The 24,113-nt window shown below is 42.6% G+C and overlaps 1 protein-coding gene and 1 pseudogene across 1 annotated transcript; both read right to left on the bottom strand.

Moving 5' to 3' along the window:
• Positions 1-267: 267 nt before the first annotated feature.
• Positions 268-24,113, bottom strand: ZNFX1 (zinc finger NFX1-type containing 1). The gene is made up of 14 exons (XM_016143722.2): positions 23,727-24,113; positions 21,526-21,640; positions 17,620-19,428; positions 13,330-13,461; positions 11,817-11,965; positions 11,047-11,196; positions 9,893-10,007; positions 8,393-8,643; positions 7,077-7,216; positions 6,253-6,407; positions 5,731-5,876; positions 4,808-4,918; positions 4,404-4,499; positions 268-3,745 (listed from the first exon to the last, which is right to left on the bottom strand). The coding sequence occupies exons 2-14, from the start codon at positions 21,584-21,586 to the stop codon at positions 1,304-1,306; spliced, it is 5,757 nt and encodes a 1,918-aa protein (XP_015999208.2). The 5' UTR covers positions 21,587-21,640; positions 23,727-24,113; the 3' UTR covers positions 268-1,303.
• LOC118610390 lies at positions 8,997-9,115 on the bottom strand (annotated as a pseudogene).

Raw genomic sequence — 24,113 nt, 5'->3', positions numbered from 1 at the left:
CTGTGTTTTCTTAAGGGCTATATAATGCACATGCATAGATTATGTATGGTTGGGCTCATGAAGCTCTTAGTGTTGCCTCTGGGGAAGGAAACTTCTAATATACACCCTTTTGTACAGGTTAAAAAAATTTTTACCATGAGTAAAAATGACTCACCAGCTACATAAAAAAACCCAAATCACAAATGAATGGCTTTGAAGGCAGTACCTTCATTCCCATCCTCAAGCTGCGTGAGTTGCTTTTAACAGTCGAGAACAAACATGGACTGATTGAATTTTCTCAATCACTGTTTTTATTAATTGGCTTTATAGGCTAAAGTGCATAGTAAAGACAAAAAAAGAAATGCATACATAGGAAAGGGACGTTTTTCTTGCCAACATTAGAAAGACCTGAGATGCCTAAGTGTCTGTTCTAGGGAACACTGAGGGAATATATACGCAGGCAGCGGGCCTGAGGGGCTGGCTTCTGGCACGGGTCTGGGCCTGCAGAAGCTGCTGGCATGCTAACCCTGCCCAGGCAAAAGCTGCAATAGACAGTGTGCTGCTGGTACCAAATGTTGAGTTTAGTTCCATTCAGGGACCCTGGGAGCCAGAACTGCTACTGAACCTTTCCTACTGTAGGCAAAGAAACCTCCAGCATCCCAAAGTGCAAGTCACAGGAAAGGGTATAGGGATCACTCCTTAGTTAGCCAGGGCCTCTTGCATAAGCCACCAGCTGTGGGTAGTCACACTTTTCTCATATGTAACTGGGTCACAGTCAGTGAAGTCTTTGTCATTACATGCCTCCATCTCCTGGAGTGAGGGCGCCCCAGGAGAAGGGCAAGAAGGATTCTTGTGCTCCTTAAAAAGATAAGCAGTTTATAAACAACTCCTCTGAGCCTGTTTTATCAGAATGAGAGTTAGTCTGCAAGTTAGGGCCCGGCAGTTAGCATGAGTCTACTCCACTGAGCTCACACTCTGTGCCCCTGGAGCACTGCAGGAAAAAAACATCTGACCAAATCAGGACCCAGAGATGGCATTACATAGCCCTAGGTAGGTGCCCCAAACATGCTCCAGGGAGTCTGCCCACTAACTTGCAGGAAAGAAAAAGAGAACTATTGTTAATTCTGCTCTTGGCTGAGGAGGTAAAGTGCTTACTCTAGCGCAGGGGTCAATCTAGAAACAAATGTAGGCCAGCCTTAACAGTAGATTCTTAAAAGAGGTGCTGAGACTAAAGGGCAATAAAAAACAAACATCGGTTCCTTCATCAGGGAGCCGACTCCAGCCATACGGTAGCTGGGGCAAAAGGCAGCAGGGTGCCATCTTCCTACATCATCCTTTGTATCTCTTCAAAGTTCATCATGTTGTTGGCCGTGTCAGACCAGGCAGCGTGCTGGGCTCCATCCATCTCAGGGGCAAGCTCGTTGCTCCTTTCCAGAGTATGATTTATACCCCCAATCACCTCCTTACACTCGGGACATGTGCTCCTCTGCATGGCTCCTCCGCAATCACCAATCGCATAGATGTGGCCATTGCGGCACTTGAACCAGTGGCCACGAGGAAGGTTGATGGCTTTAATGATCTGTACTCGCTCTTCCTCTGAGATGCCCAAGCCAGAGCATGGAAGGGTGGTTTTCAGGGCTTCCATTTTTTCCTTCACAAGCTGTTCATCCTCCTGGGTGAATTTACATGTTCTCTCAAGGATCTTTCGAACACTGCAGACCTCTTCTGCTATGCGACCACTCACTCTCCTCTCTGCCATCTTGCAGCGGGTCAGGAGGTTCAGCAGGTAAGTGAGTCTCCGGATTTCACTTTGAAGGTCATCCAATTCCTGACTGGTGAAGCTCAAACGTTTCTTGGCTAGCCACTCACTGACCTGGTCTAGTCGAGGACTCACGCTCATTTGCTCTGAGACATGCAGCTTTTTCAGGGAATCCCAGAGTCCAGCCAAGTGGTCATAGAAGTTGATGTAATTTTCAACAAGGCCCAGGTCCTTCACTGACAGATTTTTCTGGGCCAGCTTCTCCTGCAACATCATGAAGTCTTGAGGAAGCAGCTGGAAGAGGAGGCTCTTCCCCGCCAGCAGGGTCTTAAGTTGTTCCTGGCTGGTTGCGATTTCCCCTGCTGAGCCCTGGATCTTTTCCTTGATGATTTCAATTTCTTCGAGCCGCTTTTTGATGCTGGCTCCATACCTCAGGTTTTTGCGGATGGGCACTTGGCAGATAGGGCAGACCTTCAATCTGATAGCAACTTCATCATCTTTCTGCTCATTCATGTAGCGGTCCAGGGCTTGCACCTCAAAGAAATGATTGCAGTCTTCTAGCTGCACAAAGCGGGCATCAGGTTCATCCTCAAAGCCAAAGAAGATTTGGGTGACTTCTTCTTGGTGGCAGACACGGCACTTCTTGGGGCACGGCTCCCCACACAAACCAATGCAGGGGTGGCCACAAGCCAGTAGTTTAGTACAAGGCACGTAGCATGGGGGTCGGTTGCAAGATTCAGAGCAGAGTTTGGTGCACCGGTAATGCGGGCAGCGCCAAACACAGGGTTCCACGCAGGGGCTGCACAGTTCTCCACACTTCTTCTTGCACTGGCTGTGGACACAGCGGTTCTGACAGGTGAGCTGGCAGGGAGGGCACTCGCCGATGCATGGCTCCTGGCACTTGTGTGAACAGATGAGCAGACGCTTGCAGGGCTGCTGACAGCGCTCATGAAAGCGCCCTTCAAAGCAGCTGTCACAAGAGCCGGGGCAAGGATGCCCACAGTCCAAGATGGTGCCACACTTGGTGGTGCACTTGACTGGCAAGTCATACTTGAGGTCTTCCACATTACCGCACTTCACCTGTTGGTTGTGGCCACACTTGAGTTTCACAGTAACCATTGCTGAACACAACCGCGCACAGTCCTCACCACATAGGTGGCTGCATCTGTGCCCACATTTCAGGATCTTGGGGCAAGGCTCTTGGCAGCAGAAATCTGACTCAGGCATGGAACAAGGGACCTTTTGTTCATGCCCGCACCGAAGAATGATTTTGGGTACCTTCACCTGACAAGGCTGACATTCCTCGAAGCAAACACGGGGGCACCGATGCCCTTCTTGGCAGATGACCTTCTGGCATGGCTTCATGCACTGGAACTCCTTGTGCGAGGAATCATAGGGGTGACAGGCACGGGTGCAGACATGCCCACAGCCCAGGCGGAACTCACAGGGTAGGCTGCAGCCTCCTTCGGGCACTTTTTGGAAGTCAGATGCTTTGGATACTAAAGTGTGTGTATCAGGGTGGTTCTGGCAACATAGCCGGAGTGTCTGGCCTATCTGATTGTTCTCTCGAAGAGTATGGATGATCTTGCTCCACAAGGGCACCTTGGCCAGCATCTGCATGTTTCCGATGCAGTACATCCCTTTCTTGGCGCGGGACAAGGCCACACAGATGCGGTTGGGTATCTGGAGAAAACCCACTTTCCCTTCCTGATTGCTCCGCACTAGTGAGAGGATGATGATGTCATTCTCCTCTCCTTGGTATTTGTCCACCACGTGGACCTTGACACCAGCAAATGTCTTAGCTGGCATGAATTTGCGCAGGCAGAACAGCTGCCCAGTGTAGGTAGTGAGGATGGTGATCTGGGAGGGCAGGTATTCCTGGCACAGGAAATACTTGCACAGCTCCACCACAAAGCGAGCCTCATGCTGGTTCTGGTGGCTTTTGCCTTCTTGGATTTCCTGTTCAGGAAAGTTGTGTTCTACAAAGAAAAGGTTAGAAGAGACCCCCTGGAAAGGAAAAGAAGTGACGTGTTAGAAGGTTCACTCATGGCAGTTTTTTCTACCTTCATGTGTGTTGGCCACTGACCCTGTTCCAAAAAGGGACCTTAGAAGGCTTTCTTATATACTCTGTACCACAATCTTTAATTCTAGAGTTAGTCACCATGTGTTTGTTTTGGGGCACTGGAAAATAATGAAGTGGGTAAAGAATTTATTTCAGTTTTCAAGATACTTGTCTGATATTAACACTTAAAACAGCCATCCACAATCCAACCATTATAGTCCAGGGAATAAGCATCCATTATGAGGATGATGATGAGAGAACGGCCAACTTATGAGCACTACTCTACTGTGCTGACTCTGCTTCTCATAATCTCCTTCAATACAATAATGTGATGAGGCAGCAACCATTACTCTCAATGTACAGAATAAGACTCTAACACTCAGAATTTGTATGTAACTTGCCAAAATATTACACAGATACTAACTGGCTGAGATTCAAAAACCCAGGTCTATATTCTCAAATTCTGTACTATTCCTCCTCTTAATAACAGCTTTTGAAAAGGCTGGCTCTACTCCCTTCAGAAAGCTGTTTTTAATTCTGAGGAAAATGCAGCCACCTGGGTTACTAGGAACAGCAGAGAACAATCAGGTAAGGCAGACTCACCTTAATCTTCTCATATTTGAGAACGGATGGATGATTCTCCAGATCCTGGTATATGTGGGGCGTCAAAAGCCGGGCAATTTCAGGACGCATGCGATGCTGAAACAAGACATGTCATTAGAAACATAGGCAGAGAATAAATGGGCAGTTTTCTAAACATTAGGTTGCTGGGGAGGTAACATTTGAAAATAATAGGGAGAAAAGAGCAGTATGTAAATAGCTCCTTCATCAACACAAACTCAACCCAGGCTGATCTTGGGGTACCTTAAAAAAGAAAATAAGTCTGACATCAGAGTTATTTCATTACTAAACCAGTTTTCTTTTTATGAGAACTTGCTTGCATCAACTGGCAGGTTCCCAGGAGCCTTCCCCCACACATTCTTAACAACAGAGGCCCAGCTTCTCACCTGGTAATTCAGACGAACAAAGGGAATGTTTACTTTCACCAGCCGTTCAAAGAGGGACACCTCAAGGTTGAAATTCTTGGCCAGATCATACACGTTGGCACTGGGGCGCAGCTGAGAAGAGAAACATAGCTGTTGATTCTCCATTGAAAACATATTTTATCCAACCATCCATCTATCCCCCCACCCATCAAATGTTTTTCAAGTGCTCTCTACGTGCCAGGCACTGGTATAGGTGCTGCCCGGCATAAGGAAAAAGAGTAACAAGGGCCACGAGGGCAAGAAATAAAGATGATGTGAGAGAGTGCCTAGGTGAGAAAGTTCTTCAGATAGCCCTCTCTGAACAGTGACATCTGAGTTGATGGCAGCATAGAAGCAGCTGCCAGTCATTTGAAGTCAGCCATGAGAGGGAACAGCAAGGACGGGGTGGGAACAGTGAGCAAGTAAGATGGTAGTATGAGGTAAAGTCAGAGAAGCAGGCTGAAGCCTAAGAATACTGTAAGCCACTTTGAAAAGCTTAATTTTTATTTTAAGTGAAATGGGAAACCAAAGAGTTTTAAGCTGGGGAGTGACATGATTTGATTTACTTTTTTTTAAGCCACTTTGCCTCCTTTATAAAGAATAGATTAGAGGCTGGCAAAAATGAAAGCAAGGGGACAGAGAACATGCTGTGGTAACAGTCCACTTAAAAGGCCACAGTGGATAAAAAAGCAAAGAGAACAGATAAAATGAACGATGCCACTTCAAAAATACACCCCACATCTAAGAGCACCTACTCTTAGATTGAATGTGAGAGGTGAGGGAAAGAGGATCACAGAAAGCCACTAACAGACTTGAGGACTGCTGAAGCAGAGAGGCCAGGGTCTTCCTGATTGATTCCACCTTATCCAGGGAGCAAGCCTATCTTACAGGGGCTCCTGCCTTACCTGCTGGTGGTCCCCAATCAGAATGAGGTGCTGGCAAGCCTTGCTCAATGTGGCAATGGTGTGGGCCTCAAGGACTTCAGCTGCCTCTTCCACAATAACAATACGAGGCTCCACCTTCTGCAGAATCTGGCGGTATTTGGCAGCACCTTGAGTCAAGAGAGAAGAAAGAGGCTCCTCTGAGATGATGCACTAAAGCCACTGTGCCTCTGGGCTTCTGAGTCTGGGACAACTGACCCTCGCACCCATCCAGGGCTGTGCTGACTACTGAATAAAAGAACAAGTGCTGCTGGATCATCTCCAGAGCATCTTGCCCATGTTGGTCATTGCTGAGGTCCCAAATGCACCAGTAAGTGAGTGAATTTCATCAATCGTTCTCTAAGTATACTTGCTTACTTTCAATAGCTTTTCATGGTATTTTCCTCTAACCTACTGAAGTTGCTTTTCTTTCCTGTCCTAATTTGATAGGAGTTTGGCATCTGGAGTGAATGGCTGGAGCAGGTAAATTTCCCCATGTTTTCTTACCTGTGGTTGTCATTCCGACGACCTGGGCATCTTTCAAAATGTGCAGGTCTTCCTGGAGTCTCAGCTCAGCCATTCTCTCTGCTGATGTGTGGTACTGGCGCTCATAGCTAAGGATCTTTCGGCGGGTGTCGGCCTGGTACATCTGCAGCCACAGCCTAAAGAATGTGAAGAAACAAGTTGAGGAAGTCTAATTTTCTAGTCTTGTTTTACAAGTAAAACAGATCCTGTCACTTATTCTGCTATAAAACCTTCCGATGGCTTTTGATACCCTTCAAAGAAAATCCTCGCTCCTCACTGTAGCCCTATGAGGCCCTGCACACCTCTCCAACCTGAATTTCCATTCCTCTGAACCACAGCCATGCTAGCTGCCTTCTTTGAATTTTCTCAAACAGATACGTTCTCTCCCATCTCAAGGCCTTTACCCACTGTGATCCCCGCTCTCTCTTCTGTTCCCTTTCCCCTGCTAGCCTTGGTAATACCTACTCCTCTTTCAGGTCATTCCTCTAATGTCACTTTCCTGGATACCTCAGATCAGCTCAGATCCCACGTTAACGTTATTAGCACTTCTTGTTCTTTCTCTTCTTAGTATTTTTATTTGTGGAATTAACAAATTTGTCTCTTTGAATGGACTAAACTCTCTGAGGGTAGAACTAAGTGTCTTCTATCTCATGACTGTGTCCCCAACGCTCAGCTAAGTAGGGGTGCTCAATCAATCATTAGTTAACATTGTTGTAGATCTGGGGGTTATATTCTAGGAACAGAAAAAGAACCCCCTGGGGAAATTACATGGGTTGGCTAGAAGAGGTGGGGGTTGGGTACAGTACCTATAAAGCTGCCAGCGAGAATTCAGATCCAGCTGCCAAACATCCTGGATTTTATTGGCCTCAGCCTCAGTCATGGCGTTTAGTTTGCGAAGCTCAACCTTCACTTTCTTCTTCATTTTCTTTTTCTGGTTACGCTGGGTCTGTAGAAATCAATACCAGCCAGGGTCACCATCGGAGCAGAAGTAGGCCCTGTTCTAAGCCTGAGATGGGAGGGTCACAGCACATAGAAAAAGAGGCTGCCACTTCTTATGAAGTTCTTTAAGTGTCTCACATTCTCTCAACAAATATTACATTGCATAATGACTAAGTGAGGGCCTTGGAGCTGGTTTCCCCAGAATCAAAGCTCCACCTACTTCTTATTAGTTGTGGAACCTAGAGTTAGTTATTGAACCTCTATGAGCCTCAGCATCCCTTTTATAAATGGGAAATAGTAATAGTGCCTCTTCAGGGGGTAGCTGGATTGACTGAAGGAATAAATACACAGAAAGCACTAATGGGATCATGACCTACCCATCAAATATAATGATGTTAAACTGAACTAAGATATCAGGTTCGAAGCCATCGGACTAGTGAAAACTACATCCAAAGTTGTCCTTGAAAGCCCCTTACGTTAACAGTGAAGTTCAGAAAATGTTATTTTGAGTATCCAGTCCTCTATTGTCATAGTAATACATGGTAAATTCTGAGGACCACTGGGTTCTACCAAAGGCAGAAGCAGATGGAAGTCCATATGCAGACATCTAGACATTCGTGATTCTGGCTTTAAGAGAAATATCGAATTCCAGGGTGAATGAAGTATTCCATCTGCCTATATGGCTTGTTTCATTCCATTTTACTTGAATCCTCTGAAATCTTAAAGCATGTTCATAGACTCGCTTGTAGATTTAGTTTTTAGTTTCTAGTTTATTAAAAGATAACATCTATGGAAGCACCAAGCACAGAGACCACAAGCGTTTGATTTGAGCCATGTGCTGTATTTCTCTGAAAGTTCAAGAGTAGCATCTGCATACCTGCTTTCTATCTAAGTTGGCATTTCTTGCCAAGTCTCCTCTAAGGGCTGTATTTTTTATGCTCTTGGGAATCAGACCCATCTTATATTAGAGTTTCAGCATAAAATAGGTAAATTCAGCTAATTATGAGAATGAGGTGAATATGCTGCAACAGAAGTAGGTGGAAAAAAGTGGCTGTAGTTCTGGTTAGAACAGATGCTCCTAAACCTATTTCAGGAGTCTATCCTCACCCTCTAGGCAGTAATAACTGAACTTCTGTTCCTCATTCTGTTAAGGTCTTCAGGAGCCATAAGAAAGTGAGTTTACCTCCCACTCTCCTGCGGCTTGTTCCTGTCCAGCTGCTGTCCCAGAGCCATAGTTGTCTAGCCTCATGGCCAGAAGCACGTTAGCCAATTCCTGAACAGCTCCATTCTCTTCCTTCTTCCGCCTCTGTGGCCTCACCACCTCTTCCTCCTCAATCACCCGGTCTGCTTGAATCAGGTCGGCTTCCTCTGCGATCTCAATCAGTGAACCCTCCTCTTCCCCTTCTTCCTCCTCCTCTTCCCCTTCTGCCTGAGCTAAGAGAGGAAAACACACAGGACAGGGATGGAAACTCTTGAAGCCATAAGATGGAAGACGGCACCTACAAGAGCTGAGATGGATGAAGACATGCTCAAGGAGGTTTACGTGGTTACCTCTAGGGAGGGACACTGAGAAGAATGAGAAGACAGGTTTCCTTATATACTTTTTTGTCACGTTTTAAAAAATTATACAACTATGTCTTTCGAAGGTTTTACTCATGTCAAAAACACAACTACAGAGAAGAATATACAATGTAAATGTGCAGTTTTTTTATTTTTTAGGCAAGGCAACCCTTGGTTGACCTCATAGATTGCAAGGGCCCTGTCAGTTTACAATCCTTTAATTTTTACACCTACAGCACCTGGTCTTCCTAGATGGTCTCCTATCCAAGTACTAACCAGGCCCGACCCTGAGTAGCTTCCAAGATCAGATGGGATCGGGCTTGTTCAGGGTAGAATGGCCATTGGCTAAATGTACAATTTAAAAAATAAAAATATATAAAATGAATATCCAACTTAAGAGGCAGAAAATTACCAATTTTTTTTAAGTCCCTGTGAGCCCTTCTAATCTGAATTTTATATTACTCTTTCCTCCCTTAAAAAAATAACTTTACCAAATATATAACGTGTATATAACTCTAAACAACAAATTTTTTAGGCTTGACTTTTTTGAGCTCTATATAACTAGAATCACGCTGTATAAACTTTCCTATAACTTGCCTTTTTCATTCAGCACGTTTTTGAGGTTCACATGTTGCCATATATCCTATAAGTCATTCCTTTTCACTGTTGTACAATATTTCATTATCTGAATAGTCTATAACTGATCTATGCATTGTACAAATTTTGCATTTTGAGTTGTCTTCCAATTATCATGAAGTGACTGTGCCAATTAATATTCCCGATCACATTATATCACAGTTCCCACTACTCCACTTTCTTATTAACGCAGGGTTATATACTACTCTAAAACTTTTGCTAATCTGGTGGGTGCATAATAGTATCTCATTGTGGTTTTAATTCCTCTAGTTTCAAATGAGCACTTTTCATATGTTTATTGACCAATAGGATTTCTTATTTTGTGGTGTACCTGTTAAAACTCTTTCATCTATTTTCCTGTTAAGCTATTTGTCTTTTCTGATTACAACTCTTTACATGTCCTGGGCATTACTTTTAAGTCTTGCTCTTCTGGTCTTTATCATATTACACCTTAAAATGTGCTTCTAGGAAGACATGCACTTCTTACCTTTATTTTCAGGTCCCGCTGAAGCAACACTTTGGGTGAAAGAACCGACACCCAGACCCAGCCACTCCAGCATCATGAAATGCTTCCAGCCCTGGAAGCAAACCCATTCGCTATCCTGAGGAAGGAAGAATTATAAGTCATGGGAAGTCTATGATAGTCAGTGTAAAGGAAAGGTCTCCTTTCCTGCTTCAAAAGTAATTCCCTTAAAATTTAGAGGCTGCAAATTGGCAACCCTTGGGCAATGGGATCATTTAACAAGACTTGCACAGACTTTTAAAAATAAAAACTTCCTGCTTCTCTTGACAAAATCAGGAGTTATGGCAGCAACACGCCTATATTCCTGCATAGCAACAAAAGGCTGGGAATGGGTTCCTGCCACCCCTTTTCCAGTTTGCCACCGTCCTCTCTACTTTCCAACGTCTCACATATAGCCTATGTCAGTCATTTACAGGACCCGATTGACCCCTTTAGGCTTTTGTGTTTATAACCCTAGAATTCACTCACCCACCGAGAACAGAGCTACCATTTCACTGGGTTCCTGGACAGCCACTTCACAGAGATTGTGCCAGTTACTTCTCATAATAGCTTTTGAAGGCAGGCATTAGTATTATTCTTTATGTGACAGCTGAGGAACCTGAGAATCACACTGGCTCAAGATACATAACCAGTCTGCATGACTTAGGTCTGTTACCCCCTAGGCTCTCTGTATGGGCTAGGCTGTCTTATTATATCATTTCACTTAATAAGCTCTTATAGCACACTTATTAAGAGGTTTATAAATATTGTTTGTCCAAATAATAATCTTGTAAGAATTAAGTTGATCTGTAAGAAACTGCCATTTTTGCAAGTCAAATTTACAAATATTGGCAATTTCATATGGTTCACCTTTATGTTATTATCCCCACTTTATAAAAGAGGAAAGACACAGAAAAATTAAGTAACCTGGCCAGAGCAAAACCAAGATTCAAACCCAGAAGTCTGGCTCCAGAGTCTTTTCTTGACTAGTATATCAGCTACCTCTCCTCTGAAAAGGAACTTTTAACATGATGGCAGATCACCTAACAGCTAATGCTTTGGACTGCTGCTTCTGCTGGAGGCTCCTTCCAAATACTTAAAGCAAGAGAGATGCTTGCGTCCCTCAGAATGACCCCTACCTGTATCGATCCATTCATCAGGCTTTTCCAGTGCTGGGGGGAAATGTACTTCTGCAGGTGCTGCTCCTGTAACACGCCACGCATGCTGCACTCCAGAGTCTGGGCCCCTTCGTGCAGCTCTTGCTCTGACTCCTTCATCTGTGTCACGATCTGCCAAGAAGAGGGAAAGAAATGATGGGGGATGTATCATTATCCCCCAAACTCACTCCCTGTCTTGAGGGAAAATGAAACTCAGACAGAAATAACAAGACAGGAGAGTAAATAAACAGACCAGTGAAAAAACCAATTTCTCAAATCACATTACTCTGGTCTTAAGACCAAAGGGTTATTATCTAAAATGTCTAAAAGACCCCTACCAATCAGCAAGAAAAGGAGGAAACAACACAACAGAAAGAAGGCCAAGGAGACCTCTCTATTTTCCTCAGTAACAACTCACAGCTTTAGTTGGGCACAGTGCTGCCTAGCTAAAGATATTTCCCTGGTCAGTAAACTTAAGACAAAGTGCTGTTTGTGGCTTGGAGGAAGTAGCCTCAAGGTCCTGGATAGGGGTGGGAGGGGGCAATATGACCTTTTTGGTCCTTTCTCCACCTTGGATTATGAGGGCAAAGGTCACACCATGGGATGAGCAGAAAATAATGTTGGAATGAACCTAGGTCCTTCATAGCTTTTTGGAGCCTCCCGATCCGCCTTGGACTATCTACTCATAAAGCCAATGTTATCTTGTTCAGCTCCCCCTTGAGCTATCTAAGATATCCCAAGCTGGGACTTACACTCATGTAGGCCCTTCGGAGGTGCATGGGGAGGTTTCGGCGGAATTCCCGCTTGTTCCTTAGCTCTCTCAGAGTGAACTGCTTCAGGATTTCACTATTGCTCCTTCCACCTACCCGCACGATGCTGGTCTTCTGACACTTGTAGATGCCTGTGGAATGAAGTGGAGTACAGCAGAGTTGAGAAGAGCTATGCTGGATTCTCTCAGGTAAGAGCTATACGTGTTTGGGGTATTATCTAAGTTGGTCCCTTAGGGAACAAACTGATGCTTACAGAAAATTTACCTCATTAATGAGCCCCAGATTTGATGTGACCTGTGGAGCAGTAAAATATCATGCTTAAGAGTACAGGCTTTAAAATCAGACAATTAGGGACCCAACTTACTGGCTCTATAACTTACTGCTATGTAACCTAGGGCAAATTCTTGAGCCTGTTTCTTCATCTGTGATTTGAAGACAGTAATACTTTCCTTATAGGGCTCGAGACTGTATAAACCAGAATATCTTTATAGCTCCAAGGTAAGGCCTGGAACAAAGTAAGCTCTTAGTAAATGGTCTCTATTATTCACTCTACATATGTATATATTTACTGATTACTTATTATGTGCCAGGCACTTGCTAGGTTCTGAAGATATAGCAGTGAAAACATGCTCAGCTTCTAATTTGTTCTCATGTCACACAGGCTGACAGAGAATATACATTATAATAATTTATCATAATAGTGAAAGTGCAGTGAAGTACTGTAAGTACATGATGCTGTAGGTATGTAACAGGGGACCTTACCTAGTTTGTATGGGTGGGAATCTAATTCTCGAAGATCTAATATTTAAACTGAGACTCTAAGAATAAGGAAGATTTAATCTAGGTGAAAGGAGGATATAGAAGAATGGGTATTATATGTCAACTATAATTGAAAAAAAATAAAAGAATGGAAAATAATATTCTAAGCAAAAGGAAGAACATATACTTATTAATGCATTAACACAAGCAGTATTTTTTCCATGCCCAGTATGTGCCAGGATTTGTGAATATAGCAAGAAACAAAACTGACCCTCATGGTGTTTACAGTCTAGAGTAGAGCCACGTAAAACTAAACTGTTATATAGGTACTAAACCTCTGAAGAAAAAATACAAATGGAGACTTAACCTTGTCTGGGGGCAATAGGAAAAGTCCACATGAAGAAAGACACCTAAGAATGATTTGGAGCCAGCCAGGCTGGATGGGGTCAAGATGGAGAGAGTTAGAAAAAGTACATTTTGGTAGGGGGAACAGCATGGGCCTAGGGAGAAGCTGAAGAAATGCAATGAATTGAACATACTCTGTGTTGTTAGAGTTAGGGAGAACAAGAGAAGAGGGAGATGAGGTTCATAGTTAGGCTGGAGCAGACAACACACAGCCTTACAGGTCATAGTTAGGACTATGGGCTTTATCAAAGAACAATAGGAAGCTTCTGAAATTGCTGATGGTTTAACTACAAATGTCTTGATAGAAAACAATTTTGCCTACAGACATTACCTTCCAGAAACTGGTCCAAAGCATGATTAGTATAACACACAACCAAGATGGGGAACTGCTGCAGGTTGATTTGCCAAACGGGCTCATTGGTTAGAAGGGCCTGAACAATTTTTAGACCCACATAGGTTTTGCCTAGAAAACAAGAAAAACGGATAGTTAAAAAACTTAAGAGACTTACTAAAAGGAGTAATTAATTATAGCAAATTATTTTTTTAAGTTTTAAAGTGACACACTGAAATGGTTTAAAATCCAAGAAGCACAAATGAGTGTATTATGAAAAGCCCTCTAGCTTTTCTCTGCTCCAGCCACTCAGTTCCTATCTTAGAAGCAACCGATATTACCAGTTTCTTGTGTAACTTTCCAGAGACAGTCATTCTTTGTATAGAAAAAGAAATACAAACATACAGTCTTTTTCGAGCTTTTCTCCTTTCTTTTTGATATAAATAGTAGCAAACTATTTTCAGTTTTACATCTTTGTTTTTTCATAATGTACCTTAGAGGTAGTTCTCTATAAATATATAAAAAGCATCCTCTCTTTGTTTTTCACAGTTGTAGATATATTTTATTTAGCCAATTCTCTACTAATAGACATATAATTTTGTTTCCAGTCTCATGTTGTAAATTATTTAGAAATGATTTTTAATATTCCACAGTAGACTTGCCTTTGTGTTAGGAAGGGAAAACTCATAGAAATTAACACTGGAATTAGAGTTATGGGCTCATTAGCATATGTTAATAATTAATTAAGTCTACGAACAGCTAAATTTTTACAGTCGGGCTGAGGCAGCCACTGTTCTCAAAAATCTCAAGGCTGAGTGAAGAAGCAATACAAGAAAATAAAAGATTTCAGTATATCATGGTAAGTAACGATTTTCTCCTCCCCTCCCCGCAACCCTCATATCCCACCACAACTGACATGTATTTAGTACCTAACAGGTATCAGGCACTAGTTTAGGTGCAAGAAATAAAATAGTGAGCAAAACAGTCATGGTTCTTATCTTCATGGACCTCAGAAACTTACAGAAGGATAACCATACAAATAAATGTAAAAACAAATGTGGGAAATGAGAAATACACAGTACCAAGAAAACATATCATTGGGATTCTGGCCTAGTCACTGAGGTGAAAAGAGGCTTCCCCGAAGAAGTGACAATTGAGTAAGAGAGGGCAAGAGAGAGTAGGAATGTACTAGTTGAAAGGTTCCTACCATCCTTCCCAGATGAGTGAAGACTGAGCCCTGGTTCCAGTAGTATAGGTGAGATAAGTAGTTAGACTGGGGAGAAATTTCAGAAGTGAACTTGAAAATGGTTTGACTGGGGTGGGGAGTACAAAAGGATAACTTGTAGGTTTCTAGTTTGAAGAACTAAATAGATAAAGAGAACCTTAGGAGGAAAGAAAATCTTTGTAATTCAACATTTATCGCTTCCCACTGCTTCCTTCCCCTTAGAATGAATACTTTTTAGGATTTCGACCTCAAAATGACCCCCTTTGCTACTTCTCTCTTATACTCTAAAGGCAGGCTCTTTCCTAGTAACTCTGTGTGTGTGGCTTAAGTTAGCCTGAAATGATTACTATGCTTGGAACTAAAGAGTCCCGATTCAAGTCATAACATTAGGAAAAATTATTTGCAATATAAATATTTTGACTATACAAAAAATTCCTACAAATCCATAAGACAAGCCATTCAACAGAAATAGGGACAAATTTAAAATGGCAATCCACAAAAGCAGTAATATAAATAGTTAAAAAATACAAGAAACAATAATTTTATTCTTAAAGAAACAGAAATTAACCACTGTGACATACATTTCCAGAGGGCAATTTGGCAATATCTATTAAAATTATGAATCACTTAAGAATTCTCTTCCAGTTATATTCTGTTTGTGTGCGAAATGATTCATAAACAAGGCTATTCACTGAAACATTACTTGTAGTAGTAAATATTTCTACAGGGAACTGGTTAGAGAGATTATGAACTACCCACACAATGGAATATAGTATAGTCATGTAAACAAGAGTGCGACACTACTTATGTACCAACATAAAATGGTCACCAAGATATTTTACAAGTGAACAAACAACATGCAGAAGACTGTTTTTAGCATAGTGGGTCAAGAAAAGTGGGCAGAAAGAAATATAAGTATGCATTTGCTTAAATATTCATTCCACTATCTCTAAAAGAACATATAGGAAGATAATAACATTGTTTGCTTTAGAGAAGGAAACTGAGTAGGACGGTAGGAGGAGGTCAACAGGGATTTAAAAAATGTGAACTCTTACTAAAACATAAAATTAAAATTAATAAGCCAAAAATTTTTACCTCCTATCAGCAAACACTGCTGATCAGCAAGAAGGACTGATAACATACAATAATGCTGGAAAGGATATTTTTAAAAATGGGAAAACTAATTCCTTCTTGGTGGGAGTACGAATTGGTACCTTTTTTTTTAAGCCCTCAAAACACTACTTTAATTATGTATATTTTTCCATTGTACAGATGTTTCTTATCAGAAAGAACTTTCCAACTGTTACATTAATTTTTTATCATGAGCTGCCATTACTTTATCAGTGTCTTTTAAAGAGACCTCTTCCCATTTCTGTTTGGTTTTTTTGTATATCCTTTAGGGAGGGTAATTTAACAGTACCTACGGTAACTAATTAATGTGAATTTCCACTTTAGGAAAAGAATTATGAAATAATAAGCAGAGTACCCAGAGGTAAACACAGATATAGATGAATACTTATTACAGCACTGTAATACAAAAAAAAAAAAAAAAGGTATATTCAAACCCCAGAGTGAATGCAAGCATAATTAGAAGTGAGATACATTTCTAAATGTGACTGTGGTGTACAGAATGTGAAAATGTCCGTAACATGTTGTTTTTGTATATACGTAAATAAATTACAGACCCGTATATATAAGTGTGATCCCATTTTTGTTATTAAAAAAAATAGAGTGTGTATGTGTGTATATAAATACACATACAGACACAAAGTTCAGTGCCAACTGTGGAGAACATCTGGAAAGATACACATCAAATTACTAATAGTTGTTATCACCTCAGAGTAGGATTAGAGAGTGGCATATGAGGAAAAGGGGGTAGGGAGGTATATTTCCATGATAATCCAGTAGAGTGTAATAGATAGGGGAACCAGGACTCTAGAGCCAGACTGCCTGAGTTCAAGTCCTAGGTATGTCACTTAACATCTGTGTAAACTTCAATATATTATTCAACCTCTCTTTGCCTTAGTTTTTTCATCTGTAAAATGGAACGGTTTTTACTTCATGGAGTTGCTATGAGGATGCAACAAGTTAAGCATATGTTAAGCATGCAACCTAGTACTTGGCACATAGTGTTATTATTACATACAGTAAATCCTCATTTAATGTTGTTGATAGGTTCTTGGAAACTGAGACTCAAACAAAACGACATATAATACCAATTTGACCATAAGCTAACTGATAAAAATAAAAGTTCCTATAGCATATTTCAGGTCACAAAAACATCACCAAGCTTCTAAATAAAGACCCCAAACACTTCTAATATTAAACTTTGAAATAAATGTGAGCTATATGTAAATTTAAGAAAGAGTAATAAAAACAAGAGAATTCTCTTCCAACTCGCTTATTCCAGTTCAGGTTGCAGGTGGCAGGAGCCAAACCTGGCAGTTCAGGGTGCAAGACAGGTACCCATCCGGGACAGGATGTCCTTCCACTGCATGGCACGCTCACACGCACACACACACGCACACACGTGCTTGCAAACATACACGTTCAGACTGGGACAATGCAGACATGCCAATGAATCTCATGTGCACATCTTTAGGATGCGGGAAGAAACTGGAGCCCCCGGAGAAAACTTACAAAGACATGAGGAGACCATGCAAACTCCACACAGACAGTGGCCCTGGCTGGGAAGTGATTTGTTTTTCTCATCAATGTTATGACAAAATGATGTTAAATGAAATGATGTTATTCGAGTACCTGCTGTACTTGTTATTACTTATTTAAAGTAATATGAAGTCAATCAAATTAATATAGCCTCTTATGGAACAAAGGTAATGCATCTTTAAAAGTTGGACCCTTAGCAGTCTTTTCTAACCTTGTGATTTGGGTTTATTACTATGCATACTAATGGGTCCCCACTGGAAAATCACCATATGCAGCTACTTTATATATAAACAAGTTTGAGATCTATTTCAGGGGAATGTTTCTAATCGAGACATTCTAGAAACCTAGAGTGCCCATCTTATAGTGCTGATACCATGTGCTCTGAAAAATTCTCTTACCTGTTCCAGGAGGTCCTTGAATAATAGCCAGTTCCCTTGTGAGAGCAAACTGCAAAGCTTCCATCTGAGAGTCATCCAGGTTCAGGGCTTCTTTGGAGGGCCACTGGCTAGGGTCTAAGACATTAACTTTGGGACGTCTCAAGCCCTCGGGAGTCTTCAGAGATTTCCTGGTGGCAGTGGGATTCTTTATTAAGGGAGTAAAATCGTATCTGCCCCCCATTAACAAGTATCTTGGCTCCCTCACATAAGAGTCACAGTCCACAATGTTCCTCTGGAAGGGAACATCTTCCTCCTGGATCTCCTGGAGTCCTTCTAGGACATGCCTATAGGCCTCAAAGTATGCAGTTGTCTCCACCATGAGGAAAGAATCAGAGGGCTGGACCTCTGCTAGCAGTTGTTGGCTCTGCTCATTGAAGCAGAGTTGAACAATTCCTCGGCAGAGATCTTCCTGCTCCCGATTAGACACAGTGGCAAAAAGAAATGTCTCGAAATTGTCCTTGGACATGCACACTAAGGACCCATAGAGCAATCGCTTGGAATTCTGCCAGCGAACAAACTTCAGTGGTTTTGTGTCAAACTGCACCTTATAGACAATGCCTGATGATGAACACATGGGAGTAATAATCCTGGTATCGAAGTAGATTCGGATGTCATCAAACTTTCTCTTCCTCAGGCCTTGGTCCTCAAAGCTTTGGAGAAGTTCCAAAATGCCTTCTCGTAGGGGTCTGACAAAATCTTCTCGCAGGAGTCGGAAGTGGGTATCCAGATAAATTGCAGTGCTCTCATATTTTCCAGAAATGATGTTGGGGCGAAGGAATGGTTTCTCATCCAAGTGCACTTCATTGTAGGTAGGGTAAATGGGCATGGTCCGGTAGCTCTCAACATGGTCTTCTGCTTTAGGCTGTACTAGAGTATAGGTGTCCACTCTTAAAGTGCCCTCTCGCCTCTTTTCCTGCAGATGTTCGATGATGGTCTGCACCTTTTCCAGGTTCCTCTCTGTCTCCTCCTCTATGTCAACCCCAGAGGCTCTCAAAGCATTAAGAGAAGCTGGCAGGAGAGAAATGAGCATGGAAGTTTCTTGCACAGAGCTGGCAGGGAAGACGCTTACAAGGTCTTGGAGGAGGGAGATGATGTTACTAATGTGTTCTGGATATCGGTTTCGAATTTCAGGGACAGGTTCAGTGACCATCTGTACAACATAAGCTGGGAGGCAGACTTTGAGGAATTGTGAGTTCTTCAATATGCCCAGGACATGGAGAACACTCTGGCGGTCCATTCTGGAACTGCAAGCCTTCCGAAGAACCTGGCAAATGAGCTCAAGAAAGTTGGATTTCATATAAGAATGAGACAGGAGTTCCTTTAGCCCTAAACTTGTGGCAAGTGTGATGACCACCTCGGAGGGGTCTTTCTGCAGAAGACTTTCCAGAAACTTATAACCCAGTCTCTTCACTTGCTGTGGCTGTTCTGCAGGCTTCTGGTGGGGGGTCCGCCACTGTTGGAAGTTTTCATCAGGCCACGGAGGTCTGCGGTTCCTTTCCTCCTGGTTGCCATTTCTCCGCCTGGTATCATTCTCCTGACCATGTCTTTGGCCTCTAGGTTCATCATGGCCGTGCCTTTCATGGTTCCTCCTTTCCTGATGTGGGTTCCTACCCATGGCTGCAAACCTCTCTTCTCTTTGCCGGGAAGGAATAGGGGGGTGGTTGGCTCTAGGAAACCTTCTGGGCTCATTGGTTCCTCCTCTGAGAGCATTGGCTGGTGGATTATTGGCCTGATTTCTAGCTCTTGGGGGTAATTCTCCATCCATAGGCCCTAAACACAATGGGAAGACTGGGTGAGCACAAAAATCAAGGTGCAAGGAAATCTAGTAGGACAACAATGAACATGCTCTCATTTTCCAAAAACAATTAAGGAGGTTAGGTTTTATTTGGAGAAAAAAAAGGTTTTCTACCAAGTCATTTAACAAATGTAAAATAGATTATTATGTTGCCATACATACTATTAAAATATTGTTTTTTCAGAGAGTGCAAAGGGAAAAGGAATAAACATTTGCTGACCGGCTCTTATATGCTAGAGGATAAACATTTGCAGTATATCATTTAATCCTCACAGGCTGGGATTATTTCAGAGGATCAAAAAGATCAGCTTGCTTCTTCTAGTTTCTTGCCAGTACCAAACAACAGTTAGCACATCAGTTTCAGAGCCAAACAGACCTATTTCAAGTCTTGACATGGGCACTTCCTCACCAAGTTGCATAATTTCTCTAAGTCTCAGTATTGGGGTTGTAAAAATTAAACATTTATAAAGAGAAATGCTTCTTAAACTTTGCCCAGTATCAAATGGCAAAGGGAAAGGTGGGGCTTCCTTTACTAAGATGTTTTTGAGCTAACTAAGACTGTGAAGGAAACTTAAAAATGAAACTCAAACTCTGATTTAGGAAATTGAAAAACGAAACTCAAACTTTCCTCCTTTCTGCAGCACAAGTCTATTTACATGGTATTTATCTACCACCAACCCTAAGAAGAGAAGGTGTGGGGAGAGGGAGGTGACAAACCCAGTTCACATAGAAAATGAAGCCAAACTTGTCTTCCTTGAACTACCACACATTTCATAAGTGACTTTGGCCAACATATTCAAGTCCAATTTTTTTCACTTTCCTTTCCTCTAAAACTGATTCTGGAGCTGATCCAACTTTGCAGAATGACTAGGGGAACTTAAAAACAAACAAAAAATATTGACGGTACACAATGATTTGATGATAAAAAATGTTATGCGTTTCAAATGCACATCATATTCAAGGTGATCGTTCCACTTCATGACATCAGATGCTAAATCCATTTATGTACGTTTTTCCTTGTTTTGCACTTTGTAGAGATTTTAATGTTGCAACATATATCCAGTAAAATACAAACACTGTGCTACTGAATCTTAAATTTTTATAACTGTTACTTTCATATTTACTTTTCAAATTCCCAAGATATCAGAAAAAGTCCTGCTTTTAATATTTTGGTCTGATTATAAGGCTAGATGTTTTGGAAGAGTGGAAAATTGTATTGTTTCTCATTCTTTCAATATTCACACAGCTCATAAAATTGTACAGTTCCTTCTCATTTGTTCCACAGCTAAAACTCAAATGACACATTGCCAACTTAGGGAAAAGCAAGAATCCATTTGGTTTTGTTTTAGAAAGTTCCGAGCAAACAGAACAATCACTACAATAGAGTAATACTTTTAGAACTAACTTTCCTTTGGTGGCTAGGACTCTAAACGCATGCTATCAAATACACAGCTACCAACTATGTGTGGCTATTAAGCATCTTAAATGTGGCTACTCTGAATTAAGATGTATAACATAACCTAAGTTTTTTGAAGGCTTAATACCAAAAAAGTTAAATATCTCATTAAAAAAACTTTACACTGGTAACATCTTAAAATAATATTTGCATATCTAGGGGTAAATAAAAATATTAAAATTATTAAAGTACTATAATAAAATACTATATTCAATTATAACAAAGTGATGTTATTTGGTTATACTGGCTTTGATAAGTACTAAATTATTAAATTTTATTAAATTAAATGGATTTCACTTTTTTGTTTTTGCTTTTTTTAAACAATGCTACTAGAAAATTTTAAATTACATTTTTGGCTTGCATTATGTTTTTACTGGATAGTGCTGCTCTAAACCAGTTTCCACTTCTGACACCTCATCACTGTCTTTGTTAAAGTGAACTGCACCCATTCATCAACTCTCTTAGGGAAAGGAGAGTGCTGTCTGTGTTTTAGTCATTTGTGTTATAGATAAGGAATAAGCCATTGTTTACTTAAGAGACATAGTCAATCTTAGATGGGCCTGCTCATTCATAAGGAACTCAATTTTCTTTCCATTAGTTAGAAAACCTTGCTCACCTCTGTGGTTGGTATGGGGATTCCTGGGCCTGGCATCCGGACAGGGTCTTCTGCCCTCCATCTGAGAGTCACCTGATTTATTCCACACTCACACTACTTCCAGTTACCTGAAAATCTGCACAGGTTGAGAGTTATTAATGGCCTTGAAATATAGCATCTAGCAGAAAAAAAACTAAAACAGCATCAAGCCAATCCTTTAGCCTCTGTTTTAATGATCTGTTAACTAAGAGTTAAACATAGATTTTAATTATGGACACAAGTGTTCAACTGTGAACGCCCAATTATAAAACATTAAATTTACAAATTAGGTGATTTCAAGGGATCAAATTCCCCGCTTTTCTTTATCCTTGCACTTTCTCAGGGTAAAGGGAATATCATTAATGCCTATTCAAAACTACTGTTTGGTTTATGCCTTTAGCCAAGTTACTTAATCAGTTGCTAGGTTTCGTTTTCCTCTTCTATAAAACAAATATTGTTGCCAGGACAGAGAGAAGTACATTTTTTGTTAAGCCAAAAGTACCCACTAGCCTGTTTAGTATTTATATTATATAGTATTCTATAGCTTATCATACTCCATAGTTTGTAATAATTAGTGAGCAGTTATCCCTTATCCTACCCTTTGGATTACAGCCAAACTGATTAAGTCTTCCACTCTACTGAATCAGGAAAAAGAAACTATGTTTCAGTAACCAGGAGACTTAGCATTTATGGTATGTTTTTTCTTTAACCAGTTAGAAATCTGCAGCTCTTCTCTTGTTTCTTTTACCTTAATGATTTTTGACAGTCAACCTATATAAAAGGAAGAGGAAGCCCTGTTAAGAGAACTTCTCAATCCACCTCATACACATCACGTGGGCTGTGGCTAGGGAAAAAATGAGGACTCTGAGTCCTCAGCATGGGGATTTTTGAGACGGTCCCTCTCATTGAGTTTTTAAATATTCATGGTTGGAAACTGTGAATAGATTTGGCATTATATAAAGAGTAGCTTTTATCCTCATCAGAAAAAGGAGACCCCTTCCTCCTAGCAATATTTTTGGTGAATCGCCTTCATCATATCAAACTCAGCTCACATGGTACAGGTTCAATATTTACGTGGTTTTTTTTTTTTTCAATTAAAAAATTATCTGAGGGGAAAATTCTTACTTCCTCTTGTTGAAACACACTAGAAGAGAAACTCAGAAATATTCTGGGATAAAAGAAACAAGAAAAAAAAAGGCAAGGGAAGAGTAGAGAACAGGAAATGCTATGAAAAAGCAAGCTAAAGTGGGTTTCTTTGGGAATCGAGGTCTAAAGGGCAGGAAAAAGAAAATCAGTGACAGTCAAGCTGATGTAGGGATCAAATTATAGGACAAATTATAGGAGAATGGTAATTACCAGGGTGGGATGAAAGAGACTGAAACAAGAAGCCACAGCTGGGTTTCAGGGGGAAGTCTCCAGGGTCCTGAGAGGGCATAAGAAAGACTGGAAGAGTCTCTGGCACCCAGGAGCCCACCGGGTTGCGGTGGAACTATTATAGGGCCAAGGAAGAGCCAGGGCTGTGCGGTGGCATGAAGAATGTACAGGGCAAGGCTGAAGTGGGGAGTGACAGGGCGAGCAGGAGACAGCTGAAGAGGTCTGGGGCCTCAGGAAGGAGGGGGCTGAGACAGCTTGGGGTGCTTGCTGAAGTGGTGGGAGACCTGGAAAACAGAGATGGGAAGTCTAGGTGCTCAGGCTGCTTCGTAGAAGCTGGGGGATGAACGAGGTGAGGACAGAGAAAGATGAAGGGGGTGGCTGTGGCAGAAAGTGAGCGCAGAGGTGGGGGAAGGGGGCGGGGGAGAGCTGGATGATGAAGCCGGAGGTAGGAGTGTAGACAGAGGACTCTAGGTGGCTAACAGAGGCGCTGGGGGCAGAGAAGGTGAAGGGGGCGACAGCGGTGGGGCAGAGGCGGGGGATGGAGGTGGCCGGCAGTGAGGAGTGACAGGAACGCTTACGGAGGGTCAGGGGAGAACGGTGGCACTGAGGAGAGGGGACAGGGGTTCTCGGGTGGATAATGGGGGCACTGAGGAGGTGATGGGGCGGTAGGGGGTGACGGAAGCGCTGAGGAGGTGGCGGGGTCGCCGAGCCGGGCGCGGGGGCAGAAACGCCGGCACAGGCAAGTAGCGGGGCAGTGCGCGCTGGGGGTCGCGGGGGCAGGAGCAGGTGCGGGGCCGGAGGTCACTCACCGGCACCGGCGCGTCCTCTCGTCGCCGCCGCCAACAAGGACTGGGGTCCGAACCCAAACAGTTCCGCGGCTCCGCCCGCCGCCGCGCACTTTCGGTTTCCCTTCCCCGCAAACACAGGGCGGAGGGAGGAGCCCGGCGGGCGAGCGCGGCGGGGCGAAGAGAGGGAGGGGCCCTGGCACAGCCGGCGCCTACGCCCTCAGGCCGGGGCGGGCGGACGCGCGGGCGGGCGTCGCCTCCGCTCCCCGCGGCGGGCTCGAGCGGGCGCGGCTGAGGGGAGGGGACCGCGGGAAGTGGGTAACAGCACCCAAGGCTGCGGCAGGCCTCAGCCGGCCCCGAAGGCGGGGGGACCCTGCGGGCTCCTTAATGCGTGTGAAGCGCGACATGGCG

This window comes from Rousettus aegyptiacus, unplaced genomic scaffold (genome assembly GCF_014176215.1).
Source record: "Rousettus aegyptiacus isolate mRouAeg1 unplaced genomic scaffold, mRouAeg1.p scaffold_m13_p_12, whole genome shotgun sequence".
In the NCBI taxonomy this organism is placed as follows: Eukaryota; Metazoa; Chordata; class Mammalia; order Chiroptera; family Pteropodidae; genus Rousettus; species Rousettus aegyptiacus.
This window is presented reverse-complemented; position numbering and strand designations above follow the sequence as displayed.